We start from the raw sequence: 20,549 nt of genomic DNA, 5'->3' as shown, positions 1-20,549 counted from the left end.
AAATCTCACCAGAATACCTTCCCATAATACTTTTAACTGTACTTTAAAATGTTTAGTGAAAGGAATATGAAATCACATTATGGCCATGGGATCTTTCTCATTTTCCTGCTTAAAAGTAAATAAAAACTGCCACCCCCCATCAATTTCATTTCCTCTAGGGGTAGGAACTGGACCCATTATCTTTGTAGCACAAGGCACTTCCTGGTGAGGAAGTGCCTCCCTTTACCAATACCTCCTCTTCAATTTATCCTAATTTGCAGCTTAATTCTAATTTGGAGAACTTCCTCAATTTCTGTTCTGGTTACATAAAGAGGTTTACTCTCTATTTACTCTCTGTGATGGTCTTTTAAGTAACCAGGATTTGATGGGAAGGGGCCAAGTTGGCAGGTATCAAGCCAAGGGCTATCTCCAGCCCCACCTCCCTCCATTCAAAGGTTAGTTACCAAGGTAGTACTAAAAATCATACTCTTAGACCAGCAGTCTTTAAGGAGGAGTCAAGAAATACAATTCTATCATGACACCCCCCTCAGAAATAGAAAAGAGAAGGAGCAAGACTCAACCATAACCTTTCTCTACCTTGTCTCTACCAGTTTTCCTTGGGGAAGGGTGGACCAGATTCCAGATCATATCTATCCATGCCTCTTCACAAGCCGTGTATAAAAATGTGTGTCTCATTCTGCACCTTGAATCCATCACCTCTCTATTAGGAGATGGGTGGTAAGTTCCATCACTGGATCTCTGGAGACATGGCTGGTCACTGCATGGATCAGAGTTCTGAAGTCTTTCAAAGTTGTTTTTCTCTACAAGGTTGTCATCTTTGTACAAATCTTCTCCTAGTTCTCCTCGCTATGCTTTTCATCAATTTAAACCATGCAGGATTCTCAGGAATTGTTTCTTTCATCCTTTCTTGTGGCACAACAATATTTCATATAACCACAATTTGTTCATTCATTCTTCAATTGATGGGCACTCTCTCATATTTTAGTTCTTTGCTTGTTTTTGTTTTTCTCTTTTAGTCCTCCCTTTGGGATCAGGAAGTTTATTTTATTTTATTCCCTCATTTGAATTGTCCTCCTTCTTAACCTAGTTTGATGTTTTTCTACACCAAACTATTTGTGTGTATATGTTGTGTGTTCAACCCTCCTTTGTTCATTCCGGACAAGAGTGAGGTTTGTTTCATGCCCACTCCTCCCATGTCTTCCTGCATGTTTTTAATACTTTTCTCATGCATTCTAATTATGAGAAATAGTAAGTTGCCCACCCCTCTTCTTTCTTCTTTCTATACCTTCTATACTAGCTTATTCCTTTCCTCTCTTAAAATAGAACCAATGTACCCCCCAGGTCCTCTGTCTTTTAATACAGTAAGGTTCTGAAGGACATTTCTTTATTATCCCTCTATTAATCTGGTTCCTTCTCACCTTGCCAGTCTTCTTACCCCTTATGCCATCTCCCCCCAACTCCCAACTTCTCTATGATCCAGTGACACTGGTCTCCTTGCTATTCCTCCCACAAGATACTTCATTTCCCAAATCACCGAATTTTCCCTTGTCTTCCATGTCTGTAATGGTCTCCCTCTTCATTTCCACTTCCTGGCTTCCTGTAAGTCTCAGCTAAACTCCCACCTTCTGCAAGAAGCCTTTCCTGATCCCCCTTAATGCTAGTGCCTTCGCTCTGCTGATTTCCTCTAATTTGTCCCACATACAGTTTGTTTCTACATAGTTGCTTGCATGTCATCTTCTCTTTTGCTGGATCCTCAACTGAGCCATGCCCTCTAATCATAAATGTCCCTTAGGCTCTGTCCTGAGCCCTTTTCTCTTCTCTCTCTATACTTCTTCACTTGGAGATCTCATCAGCTCCCAGGGATTTAATTATAACTCTGTGCTGATGATTCTCAAATCTACCTATCCTGCCCTACCCTCCTCATTGACCTCCCACCTTGAATCTCCAATTGCTTGAACTGGATGTCGAGTAGACATCTTAAACGCAAAATGTCCAAGACCAAGACCATCATCTATCCCCCTAAACCCTCTCACCCACCCCCAACTTCTATATTACTGTTGAGGGTACCAACATTCTCCTAGTCTATCAAGTTCTCAATTTATATGTCATCCTCAACTTATCATCATCTCTTTCCCCCTGCCCCCAGCCATATGCAGTCTGTTGCTGAGGCCTTTTGACTTCATCTTTGTGATACCTTGAATATGCCCCCTTCTCTCCTCTGACACTGCCACCAGCCTGGTGCAGACCCTCATCATCTCACAATTGGATTACTGAGATAGCTGCTTGTGGGTCTACTTGTCTCAAGTGTCTCCCCATTCCAATCCATCCTCCATTCAGCCACCAAAGTGATTTTCCTAAAGCACAGGTCCAACATGTCACCCACTCCTACCCAATAAGCTCCAGTGGATCTCTCTGTAATCAAATAAAAAATCCTCTGTTGGCATTCAGATCCCTTCATAACTTAGCCACCACTTACCCCCTTAACTTTCTAGTCTTCCTATATCTTATTTAATCCAGTGATTGGTCTCCTTGCTGTTCCACAAATAAGACACCCCATCCTTCAACTCCAGGAATTTTCTTTGTCTGTCTCCCATGGCTGGAATGTTCTCTTTCCTTAATTTTGCTTCCTGGATCTTCTGGTTTCCTTTGAGTTCCAGCCAAAATTCCATCTTCCACAGGAAGTCTTTCCATATAATTCTTAATTCTAGTGCTTTCCCTCTATTATTTCCTATTCATCCTGTCTTCAGCTTGTTTGTCTATAATTATTTTTTGTTGTTGTTGTCTCCCTCATTAGACTGTGAGCTCTTTCAGGGAAGGACTTTCTTTTTCCTTTCTTTGCATCCCCAGTGCTTAGTACAGTGCCTGACAAATAGGAGGCACTTAATACATTTTTTTGATTGGATAACTATTAGAATGTTAGCACCACATCATCATAAAACCCCTTCCAGTTGTTCACATCAAGTTATCTTTCGAGGTTTCTCTTGACAATTGTGTTTTCAATTCAAAGTTTGTACTCAGCTTTGGTTTTTCCAGCAGAAGTGTTTGCAAGTTCTGTATTCCATTAAAAATCCACTTTTTCCCTTTGTATGATTATATGCAGCTTTACAGGATAATTTATTTTGTGTTGCAAGCCTACATTATTTGCCTTTTGGAATATTGTACTCCAGAATCCTCTCTTGTGTAATAGTAGAGGTCTTATGTGATCCTGACTTTAGAGCCTTGGTGTGTGAGCTGCTTCTTTGATGTAGGACCTCTGGATTTTGGCTATGACATTACTGGGACTTTGCCTTTTCTTTCTTCCCTCCTATCTCCCCGTCCCTGAGAGATTACCAGTGGATTAATTTATTTTCAATTTTCGCTCCTGGTCAAAAAATCTGGACAGTTTTCACTTATGATTTCTTGAAATTGAGTTTCCAGGATTTTTTTAAAATAATAATTTGCAAGGAGTCCAATGATTCTTCAATTATATCTCCTTGTCTTGATTTCTGAATCAGTTGTTTTTGATACCTCATATTTTCTTCTAATTTTTTCCATCTTTTAATTTAATATCTCTTATCATCTCATGAAGTCATTGATTTGTTTGGTCTATTATAGTTTTGAAAGAATTATTTACTTGTGTAAAATTTGCCACTATATCTAAGCTATTTATTTTCTTTCAAATTTTTTCCTCCTGAGCTTTTATTTAATTTTTTGTATCTTGCTTCATTTCTTCTAGGTATTTATGTAGTCCTTGAAGAAAATCCTCTTTTTAAAAAAAATGTAAATCACTACTTGCAATTGTTACAAAATTACTTGCACCTTCATTTTAGGGATCTCTAGATCTATAACAATTTTTATACTGGTGGTGTTTTCTTGGATTTACTTATCTCTCTAGCATTAGCCCCTGAACTGAGGCTCCTTCCCTTGGAGCTTTGTCTTAGCCTGCTTCCTGAGGGTTCCTGCATTGACCTCTACTTTCCAGGGTTGAGTGCTCTGGAATCTTAATCCTTGAAGCTTTCTGCATCATCTCTGGACAGCTTGCTGGTATTCTGAGGTCAGTGAGGTCTGAGGTCACACCTCAGTGTTTTGGTATGAGTGCTGCCATGCTACTTGGGATCCTTTTCTTTTCCCAAGGCTCCCAAGATCCCTGCCTTGGAGCTTTCTGACCACCTTAGCTCTTTCTTAAGGGGGCGTCTGGTCCTGTTTACTCTCTACCCAGAACCCTGTAAGCTAGCTACATGTGTCTCTAGTTCACTGTCAGCTGTGCTGAGAGGCATGGCATGTTTACTGGTGCTGACTTTCCTGGAGGCCCCCATTCCTACTGTCTGACCTTATGCAGTTCTGGGATAGATGCAAGTTGCTTTCTTTGGTTTTTCATTGGATTTCGTGAACATTGTTTGGTCTGAGGCTAATTTCAGATTTTTGTTAGACTATATGTGTAAGAGCCAATCTGCCTTCTTCAGTTAATCATCTTGGTTAGAAGTAGCATAATTTCAAATTATTTTCCAGGAACAGTTGGACCAAGTCAGAGCTTTACTAACAGTGTTTTAATGTGCCTATCTTTCAGCAGCCTGTAGGGTATCTTCACTCACACTAAATAGACAAGTCAAGGAAATTATGTTGAAATAGTGAAATATTTAAGCAGGAAATAAATGAAAAGTAAAGCAATAGAAAACCAATATCATCACCCATTCTTTAACATGTATGTTCTTATCCCCTTTTCTAGAGTTGCCTCTAAAAACATCCATTCTAGGATTTATGCCTGTGAAATGTGGAAAGTATAGCCAAGTCTCTATCATGTCCAGACCAAAGGTTAGGAAGCTTCACCTGCTTTAGTGGGTTGAATTTCCACTGATAGCATCTACTGGTCACTACAGTTTCAGTTACACAGAAGGAACATCACAGGGACAATTCAAACCCAGGTCTTCCCTGACCCTTCTCCTGGTTTCATGCTCTTTCTAATATATCAGCTTGGCTTAACCCCTACCCCAGCATATTTTGATTACTGTATTTCAATATAATTGGTTTTCTTTGTAATCCTATGAATTTAAAAAATGCTATTCTAAAAATGGGTACATAGGCTTTGCCAGATTGCCAAGGAGTATGTGATACAAAAATAGTTAAGGATCTTGGTATTACATGATGCTGTCTGTTCAACAGAAGGATGAGGATGAGTCCTATCTTTATAAGCAAATCACAGAATAGATCAAATGATACAGCAGAAAGAACGCAAGACTTGCCAGTAAGAGAACCTGGCTTCCAAATCCTGGCTTTGCCGTTTTCTGTTTGTACGACCTCGCACAAGAAACTTCACCTTCTCAGCCTTGGTCTCCTAAATGAGGAGACTGGATCTTCGAGGCCCCTCCTAAGTGTTCAAGATAGACAAGTCCTTTGCCTCTCTCTCTGGCTATCAGACACTTGTTTGTTGAGGTAGTCAGTAACAATGAGCAGTGGCTCATGTTTTCCAAAGGCTATTTCTTATTTAAAATATATAAATATATATGTCTCTGTGTGTAAAGTTTTTTTTTAATTAGCTTTTAGGATTTTTTTTAAAGGAAAGGGAAAAATAAAACCCTTTATTCCCAATTTTTCTTCCCTCTTATCTCCACATCCATCTAAAATACTGTTCTGGATTTGTAAAAATGTGAAAGCTTTCTAATTAGAGTCTCAAGAGCTACAATGCAGTCATATTTGTATATATGTGGGTACCGTCTCTGTTTATACACGTATATGTATTGCTCCACACTAGGTGGGAGATGTGAGGATAAGCATGTTTCTCTTTATAATTGACAATCAGTGGGGAATGTTAAATTCTGGGCTCCCAACCAAAAATTCCAGGAAGGATTCCCCCCGCCACCTCCGCTGCTCTTGGGAGCTTGCTTGTACAACAGAATTGGGCTGTTTGTTTTGTTTTTTAAATATTATCTTTCACAATCTTCCTTAATTCATGTCCACAATTCCCCCAAACCATTTATGGACATCAGTCTATCCAAAAAGGACATTTATTTATTCAATTCAATGACCTTATTTTTTTAGATATCATTTAAAATTTTGACTTCTACATTTAAGAGTATAGATCTAGAGCGAAAAGGATCACAGAGACCATTTAGTACAAGCCCTATTACTTTACAGATGAGGAAATTGAGGCCCAAAGAGATTGAGAGACTTATCCAAGGTCACACAAGTAGTGAGATCGGTGGGATTTGAATTCAAGTCCTTTGCCTCCAGAAATAATTCACTTTTCACTGTAACAAGCTATGTTCCTAGGTTCTTAAGAAGAACAGTAATCCCTAATTATATTTCATTAAGTCCAATTATTTAATCGAGGAGAAGGGAAATAGAAAGAATAACCATTTATATAGCACCTACTATGGTCCAGGCACTGTGCTAGACACTTTATAATTGTTTCAGATTTATTTTAAAGAATAGAATACTTTTTACTTCATGTTCTTTTCTATTGTGAATTTGTTCATTTTATGCAAGGGTTATTAACCTTTTTGTGTAATTCATGGATGCCTCTGGCTGGCTAGTAAGTCAAAAGAAGGAAGGAAGGAAGAAATGGAGAGAAGGAAGGGAAGAAGGAAAGATGGGAGGGAGGAAAGGCGGAAGGAAGGAAATCCTAAATTTCACTCAGAGGTTAGTGAAAATAAATTCAAGAACCCTTGATTTAATATAATCAAATGTATTTACTGGGAACCTGAACTCATTTCTTACCTTTTCATAGGACTCCCATTTGGCTTGACTGTAATTGAGAGCTTTCCATGTGTCTGGTATTAAGATTTTTACATTCCCAAAATACACGCTTCGTTTTGTAGCATTGAACAAGTAAGAGGAAGCTTCGGATATCATTCCCTGCATGTAAAGACAAGCAGAGCATATTCCATCATTCGAGCTCCCCAGGGCTTTGTGTCATGGGTTGACTAGAAAGACTTGTTGGCCTAAGCTGAGTGACTAATAAAAAAATCTGACTTTCTACTTTTTTAAGAAGCCATAACAATTCTGGGGAACTGGTTACAAAGCACATTTTTAATGCCTTTCCCTAAAAGTGGTTTTGGGAAAAGAAGAGTTGTCTTGGCTTGCCTTTACCACCCTTTCAATGCCTTGGAGGAGTTTTAATAGATTCTGAAATGTTCTTTAACAAATCCTTTTGTCTTACCTCTGAACATGTCGGCGCCCATGCCTTCTATGACTATGCTGAAATCAGCTTATCTCTACCCCTCCAGGAAGCACTAGATAATGCGATATTGATCCTACATGGAGAACACCACCTGACAGCAGGTGCAGAAGAAGAAAAATAATGCTCTCCTCACCCCCTCCCTTCTGATTTCAGCCATTTAGTTGATTGTCCCTTCTCAGGTTCACGTACAACCTTTCTGGCAAAGTTCACTACTAAAACGAAATACATCTGCATTCAGAGCAATGGGCACCTGTGGCAAAGAAGCAACTTCAGATTGGCATCAGGAAAAGCTTCCCAACAATAAGGAACAATCCCAGAGTGGACTGAACTGCCTTGGGAGGAAGTGAGTTCCCCATTCTTGGAGTTTCCAAGCACAGGGCAGATGACTATGTATGGGTACAATGTAGAGAGGATTCTTTTTCATGGGAAAATTGAATTAGATGGTAACATAGAAGAGTACTTAGACTTAGGGCTAAAAGGAACTTTAGAGTCATCTAGTGCAACCCTCTCATTTTAGAGAGATTAAGTGAGCCTCTCTAAGTCCCATAGTTAGTTAAAAGCCGTCAGGATTTGAACCCAGATCTTCTGAGTCCAAATCCATCCCTCCTTCCACTCTATTGTACTGGCTTTTTAGGACCCATCCAACTCTGAGATTGTGTGATTTTTTATAAACTCTCTAAATGGTCATGTTTTCTCACTGAAATAGAGTTGGATACGTCACACATGGGTATTTATTACCACAATTTGATAGTTATTTTCCTAATTTTTTAACCATAACATGATAGTTTCCCCAAAAGGAGTGTCATTCAGGACCACTTAATGTAGGGAAGAAGAAACTGCAGTAGTCAATCATAATGTGATGGTTATCTTTCCAATTTTTGCTTTAATAGGAGTTATTTCTTTTAATTACAGCATATGAACTTAATTGCAAAAGAAAACCCAAAGCTCTAACAGCTGATGATAAAACCAGTAGCTTTGTGAACAACAAAAGGAACCAGATCAGTCTGGCATAAACTGAGAGCAGGTAAGCATTATCATAAATGACTTTTGAGGGCCACATTTGGAAACACTGCTTTCTCTGACACTGCACAGTTGTTGAATTTTTCTTTTGAGAAGGCAGTAGGACTAGTCTAACAGTGTTAAGTGGATGCCTCTGCCACTTACCATAATCTTTGGAATGAGGTTCTGATCTTCTGATACCCTTGGATGAATCGCAAAAAGTAACCCATCGTAGGCATTGTCTCGTAGCTGCAGGCTGGTCCCCAGCAACAGGAGTTCTGGGCTCAGGACGACCAAGAGAATCAGAGACTTCAGGCTGCGGGTAAGGAGCAAACGGTTTCTCTTTGGCATGCTGGAAAGAATGCCTGGGGATCCCAGCTCACTCATATGCTCTTCACTGTGTTCATGATGTAAGGTAGTTAATGGTACCTTCCCGAATCTGGGAAATCTGGAGACTTGAACCAAAGGTCTTCCCTTGTAGACACCCAGGGTGGATCTCTTTGGAACCTGCCTCTGCAGATCCCTTTTCTCTAGACAGTGCTGTACCTGCCCAGCCCTGTAGCTGGTCTTCCTCTCCAATCGTGGTTGGGCAGCTACACCTAGCCTGCCAGGCTTCTTACTCATTTGTGATTTTCTCGACAAAAGAGAAAAAAAATGGAGATAAAGACAGTTTTAGAGTAGGGTGGCGGAAGAACTTGGCTGGCACCCTCGGTCCAACTGGGGTGGAGACCAGATCTCCTGGAGGGCATGACCTTCTGCCTTTGTTCGAGTGAGAAGGCAAAACTTGAGAATGGTTTCCCTTTAGCAAGGCCTGCCCCCCTCTCTTCCCACCATCCTTTTCCCTTCCCCTCGGGTCATTTTTTTCTCAGCTTCAAATTACCTGATTCTTTGGAAGTTTTTGGAAGAGGCTATGGTCCTCTCCCCTAGGGAAAGAGCTCTTTCCTTATTGCAAAGGCAACAGCTATCAGGTAACCCACAGAGATATCCTCTTGTCAGCACCAAGGTGGCTGGGTCAGGCTGCAAGAGCCTTTCTTGCTGGCCTTTCTGTTACCTCTCCCTGGGTAGGGCGTAAGAATAGCCTCATTCTTCAACCCCCTCTTTACAGGCAGTGGATTACTATGTATGTATCTTTCCTCTGATGCCCAGGAATATCATCAAACACAGGCACACATTCTTGTAGTGCGCTATGAAGTTGTTTTTTGTTTTTGCAAAGCTCTTGCTACCAGTCCTCATCTGAATGGATCTCTTTGCTTAGTGAAAAAAAAAAAGGCTAATGGAAAGACAAGGATTCCATATTGGGCTCAATAAATAGAACTCAGGCTCACCCAGCAGACATCCAAGCCACATGCTGCTGTTCACTCCCCTTCCTACCCACCTACTCCCTCTCCCCTCCAACCCCACCAGGTTTGTTTGTACTTCAAGTGAGGAGCTGGTGTCACCTTCCTACAAAGCTTACGGCTTCTACCGTGAGAATGCAACCCTTAGTTGAAATCTGGCCTGTGCCAAATCATCAACCAGCATTGAATAAGTGCCCACTGTGTTCCAGGCACTGTGCTAAGCATTGGCATATCAAGGGAACCGTAGAGATGGTGATGCTTTACCAGGATCACGCTGGCCACTGAGGTCAAGGACTATGTGAAGGCTTCTTGGATTGTTCTGCGAGGGAGATGTAGGAAGGAGGAGAAAGAAGTAGCATTTGGGTGTTGAATATGCATTCTCCATCTTGGGGACGTATGCGGAGATGCTGGTCCCCAAGCTCTTTCATTCAAAGAAATGATGATGACTAGTTCATTGTCCCTGTCATGTGGCTTGTGGTAAATTTTTAAAAAAGTAAATTCCAGAGTAAGGTCGACGAAGTTCTGTGGTGTAAATCGATCTGGTTAGGCTAGACTAACCTTCTCAGAGACATTTCCCTTTCCTCTTACCTCTCCAATCCCGTGGAGGAAATCACAGCATCAACTGTTCCGCTCTCTGGTCTCTAAGGAGGAAAAGCTATTTCCTTCACTCAAAGTCACAAGTTTAGTACTGGTTATAATAATTCCTTTGGGCTGTGCTGGCCAGTTCTATGACTACTAGTATAGCTAACATCATATATGAAAAAAGGTTAGCAGTCTTTACTATATTCTATATAACACTAGAATAAACAGTAGAGAAAGAATGGACAGAAACCTCAGAAGGAAAAAAAAAAGGAAATAGGAAGGGGCTGGCAAGTAGAACACATTGGAAATATCACAGCCAATGGCAAACACTTTCTGACTGCAATGGGAGAAAATGGCTTTTCCTGCTTAGACACAGGGGAGTCTGGACAGGGGTGAGGAAGAAATGTCTCTGAGGGGCAGACTCACTATACCAGATGAACCAGCTCCACTGGGCACAACAGCGATTCCTCAGCCTTGCTTCCCAGTACCAAGAGCAATCAGGCAGCCATTACAGTCTCTCAGCATGAGAGAGCATCTCATGTGGCAGCATCTACCCCCAAATGTATCTGAGTTTGAAGACCCCTTTATGTTGAAGTCTTCTTCATCCTCTTTCCCAGAGCTTCTAATGAGCAGTTCCCAAAATCTTTGCATGGCCATGACCTCAGCAGCCAAGGGGATCCTGGAAAAGCATCTCATCCATGGTTACTCTGATGCCAGACTAGATATCCTCCACAGGGCTGTAAGTGCATCATCAACTACACTCCCTGACAATTGTCCCGTAGGAAAGGGCAGCATAACAGAGTAGAATAGAGTTCTATTCTGAGAGTCAGGAGAACCGCGGTGGGTATGTAGCCTACCTTAGAGCTGCCAGTAATATCTTTTTATTTACTTATTTATTTAAATTGATTTTATTTTTAATTTGGGAAATAAAACAAGCATTTCTATAACACAGTAAAACAAAAAAAGTGATTGTACATGAAACTGCAAATCTACCATATATGCAACTTGGTATTCCCTCCAAATATACAACAAAGTTACCATGTAAATTTCTTTTTTTTCCCCTTTTTTTTCTCCCTATCCCTTTTCTGCCCCAGAGATGGCTACCATTAGACCCAAATACATGTGTGTGTATAAATGATACACACGTCACACATATATATTATATATGATAAACATATATAGATATGTTCTATTTATCAGTTCTTTTTCTGGAGGCAGATAGCATCTCTCTTCATAGGTCCTTTAGTTTTAATTTGCATATTTCTAATAGTCAAAATGACTTAGTCACTCAAAGTTGTTCTTAATATAATATCACTGTTACTGTACACAGTGTTCTCTTGGTTCTGCTCACTTTGCTCCATCATTTTGTGCACATGTTTCCATGCCTTTCTAAGATCAATGAGATCATCATTTCTTATAGCATAGTAGTATTCCATCACAACCATATACCACAACTTGTTCAACCATTCCACAACTGATGGAGATCCCTGCAATTTCCAGTTCTTTGCCATGACAAAGAGAGCTGCTATAAACATCCCACTCAGATTCAAAGATATAATTGTTATTTGTGAATTTCCTTCCATCTTATTTTTACTATTTTCTTTCTCAGCCTCTTTTTACCCTAACCTTGTTACCTTATCTTCTCCCCCGACTTCACCCATGCCTCCAAGAGTCCCCCATCTCCTGTCCCTAATCCCCAATATCAATCCACACACTTCTCCAAAAGTCACCTCCAACTTCTCCCCACAGCCTCCTAAATCACAATCCACATACTCCTCTAAAAGTTCCTTCCCCACCATAACCCCTAGTTTTCCCACCTCTTAACATGTTCAGAAAACTTCTACACCCTTCTAGATCTACACAGTTTCCTCTTTAACCCAAATGAAGGTTCCAACAGTACCAGCCTTCCACTCCTACCTGCTTCCTCTGTATTAGTTCTTCCTTTCACGCCCCATTTTTATAACATAATTGCTCCCTTTGACCTTTTCCTACCCAGTTTTGTGTTTTAGAATCACCCCATCATCCACAACTCAGCCCAAATCTCTATTTTGAACTACCTTAGTAATGATGACAGTTTGCTGGGTAAGTTATCCTTGGACACTACCCCAGCTTTTTTGTTAATCTCTTTTTAAAAGTAAAAAATTACTGATTTTTTAATTTTATATAATCTAAATTTCCCCCTGGCATCCTACCTCCAAAGTCTACCTCCCATCCTCTCCCAGAAATCCATCTCATATAGCAAAGAATATTTGTTAAGAAAAAAGAAAGGAAGAGAAAAAAACAATCAGCAAAACTGACGAATACTTTAAAAAATATGATCTTTTGTGCAATGTTCCACACCCATGGACCTCCTACCTCTGCAATAGAATAGGAGGAGGTGTCTTTTCTTGTCTCTTGGGGGCCAAGTGTGCTTGTTATTTGCAATTTTGCAGGATTAACTTTAATTAACTGTAATTACTTTCTGTTTGTTCTTTCCATTTACATTGTTGTAGTAATTACATAAATTGTTCTCTTGGCTCTATTTTACTCTGCAATCAGTTCATAGTGATCCTTCCATGCTTTTCTGTATTTACCACATTCGTCTTTTCTTAAACAAAGTAACATTCCATTACATCCATGTATCACAGATTCTTTAGCAGTTCTCCAATTGATACCGTCTACTTTGTTTCTAATTCTTTGCTATCATAAAAAGTATTAATACAAATATTTTGATGTGCATAGGGATTTTCTTTATGTTAATGGATGGCTTTCTTGGGATATATGCCCAAAAATGTAATCTCTGGGTCAAAAGGTATGGACATTTTAGTTGCTTTAGATGCATAATTCCAGATTGCCTTCCAAAATTATCATATTACACAAAAGTGCAATAAATAGTCTGTCCACCTTCCTATAACCCCATTCACAGTAATTATTCCCATCTCTTATTACCTTTGCCAAAGTTCAGGATGTGAAGTGGAACCTTGGAGTTGTTTTAACTTGCATTTCTCTTATTATTAGCTATAGGGAGCATTCTCTCCCCACAGTAGGAATCCTGGATAGTCACAGGGGCTTTTTCAGTGAATTAAGGGCCCTGGGAAGTCACTTGTGTCATGGCTAATCAAGAAAGTTGAGTGGGAGTGAGTGGCAGTTAGTGTCACAAACCTGTGCCTTTGGGGATTGGGGCAATTGACTGAGTCTTTCTTCTGGAGCTGACCTTCAGTTCTGTCAAAGGTATTTATTTCGAAGGCAATTAGATGATAGTGGTTTGAGTTCTAGGCTTGGAATCAGCAACACCTGAGTGTAAATCCTCCCTCAGATGCTTACTACCTGTGTAAAGTTGGCAAATCACTTAATAACTCAGCATTAGTTTCTTTCATCTGGCAAATTGGGATAACAATGACACCCACTTCACAGAGTTACTAGTTGTGGGATCCATTGTAAGTCATATTCTCAGGCTCAGTTTCTTCACCTGCAAAATAAGGATAATAATAGTATCTAATTCATAGAGTTATTATAAGGATCAAATGAAGTAACATGGCAAGTTGTTTGCAAATCTTAAAGCACTATATAAGCTATTAATTTTTTTTAATACAGGGAGTTATTTTTGTTGGTTTTCACTGGGGCTGTCACTGAATAAAGATATTTGGTTCTCTTTAAGATGAGGCACAAATTTTTTCCATTCTCTTCTGTTTACTACTTTGAGTAAATTTTAAAAAAATAATATAAACTTTTAAAAAAGTAACAGAAGTCAAAATACAAGATCTAAGATTTTCTCTGATTCAAATGAATTTGTGATGACTGTTATTGGAGAATGTGTGTGCCTCTGAGGTCACCATCTACCTAAAGCTGGGAAATGGAGCTATTCAGTCAGCCTGGCATCCTACAGAGCCACACAAGAGAAGGCCTGTGAGGCTGGAATACTGTGGTTGCTGTTTTACTCGGAAACTTATTTTTAGAGTCGCTGATTCAAAGCTGGAGAGTGAAATCTGTGTTTATTGAAAAGTAGATTTGGAATATCAAGAAAACAGCTGTGAAGGTTTTGTAGCCTCCAGTTGGCTCTAATATGATTCCTCCCAAAGATGATTAGGCAGTTGGTGGCATATCCAAAGGATTAGTTTTCCACAGACAACTTTATGGAACCATAAAACTGATTTCCTCCCAGCTTCCAAGATGAGATGGAAAACCAAAATTTTAGCAAGTCTCTCCACTCCCTCTCTCTCAATCTCACTTTGCCAATCACCAGAAATGTACATAATGAGTTGCTAGAAAGGTACGTATCCCAAGACTCAGAAGACTTTTTTTTTTTTTGGCAGCTACTGCACAAGAGGAAGTCATAGAACTACTATGGCTTCCCAATATATTTCAGGTGCCATCCTCTCCAACCTTTTGTTGTTTAATCATTTTTCAGTGATGTCCAACTCTTCGTGACCCCATTTTGGGGTTTCCTTGGCAGATACTGGAGTGGTTTGCCATTTCCTTCTCCAGCTATTTTACAGACAAGCAATAGAGGCAAACAGGGTTAAGTGACTTGCCCAGGGTCACACAGCTAGTAAGTATCTGAGGTCAATTTGAACTCAATTCTTCCTGACTCCAGGCCTGGTGCTCTATCTACTGTGCCACCTAGCTGCCTCTTTCTCACCTAATTGTTCCTAATCCCCATCTTTTCCTCTGGAAGTTACTTTATACTGCATCATGTTGTATATATTTATTATTTACTCATCTGTGTGCATGTTGTATACCTCTAGTAGAATGGAAGTTGCTTGAAGGCAGGGACTATTTTACTTTTGTCTTTGTATCTCCAGTACTTAGCTTATAGTAAGTGTTTGATAAATGTTTTTTTTTAATTGAATTATAAGGAAAGTCTTTGAGAAGAAAAGAAGCCAAGGAGATAGCCCAGAAGGGGGAAGAAATGGTATATGCCCTATATGCTGAATAATAGGTACTTAAATTTTGTGGTGGGAAGCAAGCTGGTAGAAACTAGATTTATACCAATAGTTATACTACGTTATAATAAAGCCAAAAGGGATATGTCTTGAATATTAAAGATTATATCATAACAAAAATTAGAAGGAGACCAGATAAAATTTTTTCATTATTTGGGCTATATATGTGTGCGAGTGCACATTGGAGCGCATGTGAATTCTAAAGCAAATAAAGGATAGAGACCATTACAAAATATGAAATAAATAATTTTTATTACATGAAATTGAAAAACTTTTGTGCAAATAAAATGGAGTGACTTGATAATTGGTGGACCTTTTCAAAATTTTTTAAAAAATTATTTTGTATCCCTTCACACACCACCTCCCCATTGAGAAGCCAAGAAAATCATACCCATTATACATATGAAGTAATGCAAAACATTTTCACATTAATCATGTTGTGAAGAAAAATGAAGCAAAAAAAATTAAGAGAAAAATGTACTTCAATATACACTCAGAGTCCATCAGTTCTCTATCTGGAGGTGGCCAGCATTTTTCATTGTCAGTCCTTTGGAATTGTGGATTGCTTTATTGAGCAGAGTTGCTAAATTTTTCACAGTTGATTATGATTTTAATATTACTGTTACAGTTTTCTACTAGTTCTGCTCACTTTTCTTAGCAGCAGTTCATATAAATCTTCCCAGGTTGCTCTAAAACTAACCCAATCAAAAGTTGCAGTCATAACATTCACTCATCTTCCAGATCACTTTCTGGTTAACTTCAGCTGAAATAATAATAATATTTGTAAAAACACTTAGCACAATGCTTATTGCCTTCCTTTTATTTCCCCCACCTACACATCATCTGCCTTATCCTTTCTCCTGTATAGTGAATGGATACAAATATATAGTTCAGTAAAGAAGAATTCCAAACTATTAGCAACAATATGAAAGAATAATACAAATTTAAAATAATAATAATAATAGAAATGCAAATCAAAACAACCCCAAGGTTTCACCTCATCTCTAGAAAACTGGTAATGTTGACCAAAAAACACCAAAACTGAAACAAGAATAGTCATATAGCAGGGGATCTGTAGAGACAAGCACATCAATGCATTGTTGGTAGAGCTATGAATTGATCCAACTATTCTAGAAAACATTTTGAAATTTAAACACATCTATCTCTTTTGACTCAAGGACTCTACTGTTAGGTGTATACCTCAAAGAGATCAATGACCAAATTAAATGCCTCATAGATATTGAAATATTTAGTACAACACTTTTTATGTAGCAAAGAATTGTAAACAAAGTAGATACTCACTGATTGAGGAATGGCCAAATCAGTTGTAACACATGACTATAAAGCTGAAAGAATGCTGGACTTGGAATCTGGAAGACTTGGGTTGGAATCTTGTTTTAGACACATTAACTGTGTGGTCCCAGGAGCATCACTTAATCTCTTGGACTCTGTTTCTTCATCTGTAAATTGGACATAATAATAGCAACTGACTCATCACATTATTATGAGGATCAAATGAAATAATATTTATGAAGCACTTTGAGAGTGTTATGTAACGGTAAGCCATTATCATTGTTGTTGCTATTGTTAGCGTTACTGCTATTATTATTACCGTATTTGTAATTAAAAGTAGGTGGTGCAGTGGATACAGTGCTGGTCATCTTCCTGAGTTCAAATACAGTCTCAGATACTTGCTAACTGTGTGACCCTGAGCAAGCCACTTAATTCTGTATATCTCAGTTTCTTTATCTGGAAAATGAGCTGGAGAAAGAAATGGCAAACCACTCAAGTATCTTTGCCAAGAAAACCCTAATAGTCTTACAAGGAGTTGTATGCAACTGAAAACAAGCAAACAATAAATAATAATGATAATAATAACAAAAATAACAATAGCTAGTATTTATATAGCACTTTAAGGTTTACAAAGCACTGTACATATATTAACTCATTTGATCCTCATGACAACCCTAGGAGGTAGACACTATTATTTTCTCTATTTTACAGATGAGAGGTTAAAATGACATTGCCCAGGATCACCCAGCTAGGGAGTGTCTGAGACAGAATTCCAGCTCAGATCTTCCTCACTCCAAGTCATGAACACTACCCACTGGTCCACCTACCTGTCACCTGATAGAGTGGGCAAAATCAAAGGAGATGATGTCTGTAAAGCACTTAGCACAGTGCCTAGCACACAGTTGGCACTAAATAAATGTTTATTCCCTCCCTTTCTTCCCATTTCCCAAGAGGAATCTAATTCCCTAGCTTAGAAGTTAGGCTCTCTGAAGACTGAACCTGGGTTTCTGTGAGTGTCAAGTTGAGGCCCCTTTGTGGGAGAAGGCTCTGTGCCCTCTCAACTGCTGCTGACCTCCCACCCCACACTTCTGCCACCAGCAGCACTACCTCCTTCTCTGCTGTTGTTTCCAGACATCAAGGATTCTTTTCTCTTCCCATTAGTTTGAGAAGCTGAACGGATTCCAATCCAATCCATTCCTTTCCCACCAAAAAAGAATGAACACTAATCACTAATTTTGTTTTTCCTTTAAAAGACCCAGGAATTAAATCCTTTATTTTAAGCAATTAAAAAAAATCAATCCACTGTCTTTTCTTGGCTGGACACTTTAGCAGCTGGGTTTCATTCGTAAGTCTTTGTGTGTGTGTGTGTGTGTGTGTGTGTGTGTGTGTGTGTGTGTGTGTGGCAGCTCAGTTATTTAATTAAACAGGTGAGTACATCATGCCTTTTCTTGGGCTTAGAGCCTTACCCCTCTCTTATTCTGCTTGTTTTCTTTCTTGATTATAGGCTATAATTATAGGGTGTTAACTACTCTGCTCTTCTGCGCCTCACAGAAAATGATGTAAATAATTATCTTGTAATCAAAAGAGTCATCATTGCCTGTTCCAGGTATTCCTGTGCCCACCATAATTCTGGTTCTGTTATCTTTTCATATTGCCAGCTAGGATAAAGAACAGCTAACAGGGGCCGGGGTACACCATGGTGTGAAGCTCATTCTCTCTTAATGATGTCTGCAATTCAATTTAACAAACATTTATGGAGCACCCAGTACATGCAAAGTGCTATGTTAAATGAAATAAATGCAAATTTATAAAGGGTGGGCTTGTGTGTGCGTTATATAACTTGCATGCATATGTAAGAAGAAAACTTACTTTAATCTAAAAAAATTTAAACTTAATACCAAATAGAATGAGACTTTCCACATACAAAGTAGAAAAGAAAAAGATTGTGCATGAAATTGTGAGTCTGCATTATGAACAGCTTGCTTTTATTTTTAAGTATACAGTAAATTTAACAAGTTATTTTCAAAGCTACCTGTTTTCCATGTTTCCTACTGACTCTCATTCTCTTCTATGAATTTTAAAAAATATTTCAGGGATCCTATTTTCTTACTTTTCTTTTTGGTCACCCCATCACTACCTCTTCTTCTTCCCGTGCAATTTAAAGAAAGAAAGAAGGAACAGGTAGGTGGCACAGTGGATAGAGCTCTGGCCTTGGAGTCAGGAGGAAATGAATTCAGATTCAGTCTCAGATATACAACACATGACACTTACTAGCTATGTGACCCTGGACAAGTCACTTAACCCCAATTGCCTAGTAAAAAGAAAAAAAAGGCGGAAAGGAATGAAGGAGAGAGAAAAAAAGAAAGGAAGGAAGAAGAAAGGAAGGGAAGAAGAAAGAAAACTCTTGTATCAGATAGCCATAGTCAAGCAAAACAAATCCCCACAATGATCATGTCTGAAAATATATTTCCCATTCTACACCTTGAACTCATCACTTTTTTTGTCATAAGTGTATTTCATTACAAGAGTTGGGTAGTATGTTTCATTATAAGTACTTTGGAATCAGGGTTGGTCATTGATCTGAGTTCTTAAGTCTTTCAAAGTATTGTTCCTTTATAATGTTGTTATTATATGCATTATTATCTAGGTTCTGCTCATTTTACTCGCATTAGTTCGAACTTCTTCTCAGATCTGACTAAAACTCTCCCTTCCCTTCATTTCTTATGACACTATAACATTCTATTACATTCATATATCTTTATTTGTCCAGCCATTCTCCAAGTTATGCATACCCCTTTATTTTCCAATTCTTTGCCATTATAAAAGGAACAGCTATGAATATTTCTGCATATATGGTTCCTTTTTTTCTTTCTTTGATCTCTCTGGGATATAGGTCTGGTGGTAGAATTTCTGGTGATTTTTTTAGATGTTGTTCCAGGTTGCTTTCCCAAATCAATAGACCAACTCACATCTCCACCAACAGTGCAGCAGTGTACCTGTCTTTCCCCAACCCCCTCCAACAATGATCAATTTGAGAGGCATAAGGAATAGAGGATTACCTACAAAAGTACAAAATGCCCAGATTGTTGTTTGTCATTCATTTCAAAAAGGACCAATGACATCACAGGGTGATGTCTTGACTCTCATGAAAATTGGATTTGAGGGAGGCAGAACTGCACAGTTGTCAGTCTCACTCTCTCTGTAATATATGGGTTGGTTTTGTGGAACATTTTTTTTTGTTCCATTTAAAATTCTTTATTAGAAGAGATGGATGGTTCTAGGGGGAGGGGCTAGAGATACAGTGAGTAATGTAGTGATGTAAAAACAAATAATTTTAATTACCAGAAGAAGAATGAGCTGGAGATGTTTATCTAGGGAAGCACAGATTCAGAAGGAACATGAAAGCTGACTGGTGGTATTAGAAGGTGACTTGTCCAAGATGACACAAAGTCAAATCAAGAAACATCTACTGAGTGCTTACTACATGCCAGGCCCTGTGCTAAGCTCTAGGAATACAAATGCAAGCTGAAAAAAAGACAATCTCTATCCTAAAAGAGCTTACATTCTAATGAAGGGAGACAGCACATAAGTAGAAACTCAAAAATGGTAATAGGGGCAAGGGAAGAGACGAAGGTGCCCGGCTGAGAAAGTCCCAGAGAGTCAGGAGTGCAGGGTAATTCCTTCCAGTGCAGGGTAATTCCTTACACTGCATCCTACTATTTCTGTATCTTTGATCTAAGCCAATGTTTCTCAAACTATGCTGCAAGGAGCCCTGAATCACCCCCAATTTTTAAAAATAAGTCTTATGTCATTGTTAATAGTAATTAAAAATAATAAAAGGATTTTGTTGCAAAGGTTCTACCAAAGTTTTGTTTAAACTGAAAGGTTCTACCACTGTGGAAAAGTTTGAGAACTATTTATTTAAACTAAGCAAGGGCTAGATAATCATGAAATAGTTTGGTCCTGTGTTTCTAGTTGCAGGAGTAGGGAACCAGTGGCCTCAAGGCCACATGTGGCCCTCTAGGGTGTCAAGTGCGTCCCTTTGGCTGAATCCAAACTTCACAGAACAAATCCCTTTAATAAAAGGATTTGTTCTGTAAAATTTGGACTCGATCAAAAGGACACGCCCAAGGATATAGAAGGCCACATGTGGCCCTGAGGCTGCAGGTTCCCCACCCCTGTGTTTTTCCCAATAAATTATCTATATCACATCACTTACTGGTAGAACTCATTGTCCCTCGCAAACTATGAGTATGAGTT

General features: G+C 39.0%; 1 protein-coding gene across 1 annotated transcript in view; it reads right to left on the bottom strand.

Moving 5' to 3' along the window:
- CLCA2 (chloride channel accessory 2) overlaps positions 1–8,637 on the bottom strand; it is a 50,160-nt gene extending 41,523 nt beyond the window's left edge. Inside the window, 2 exon segments of the mRNA XM_020988749.2 lie at positions 6,694–6,831; positions 8,321–8,637. Coding sequence (XP_020844408.2) covers positions 6,694–6,831; positions 8,321–8,542 — 360 coding nt within the window. The 5' untranslated portion in view covers positions 8,543–8,637.
- Between the last annotated feature and the right edge of the window lie 11,912 nt (positions 8,638–20,549).

The sequence above is a fragment of the Phascolarctos cinereus genome, unplaced genomic scaffold (genome assembly GCF_003287225.1).
Source record: "Phascolarctos cinereus isolate Bilbo 61053 unplaced genomic scaffold, phaCin_HiC Scaffold_5;HRSCAF=322, whole genome shotgun sequence".
NCBI classification, from domain to species: Eukaryota; Metazoa; Chordata; class Mammalia; order Diprotodontia; family Phascolarctidae; genus Phascolarctos; species Phascolarctos cinereus.
This window is presented reverse-complemented; position numbering and strand designations above follow the sequence as displayed.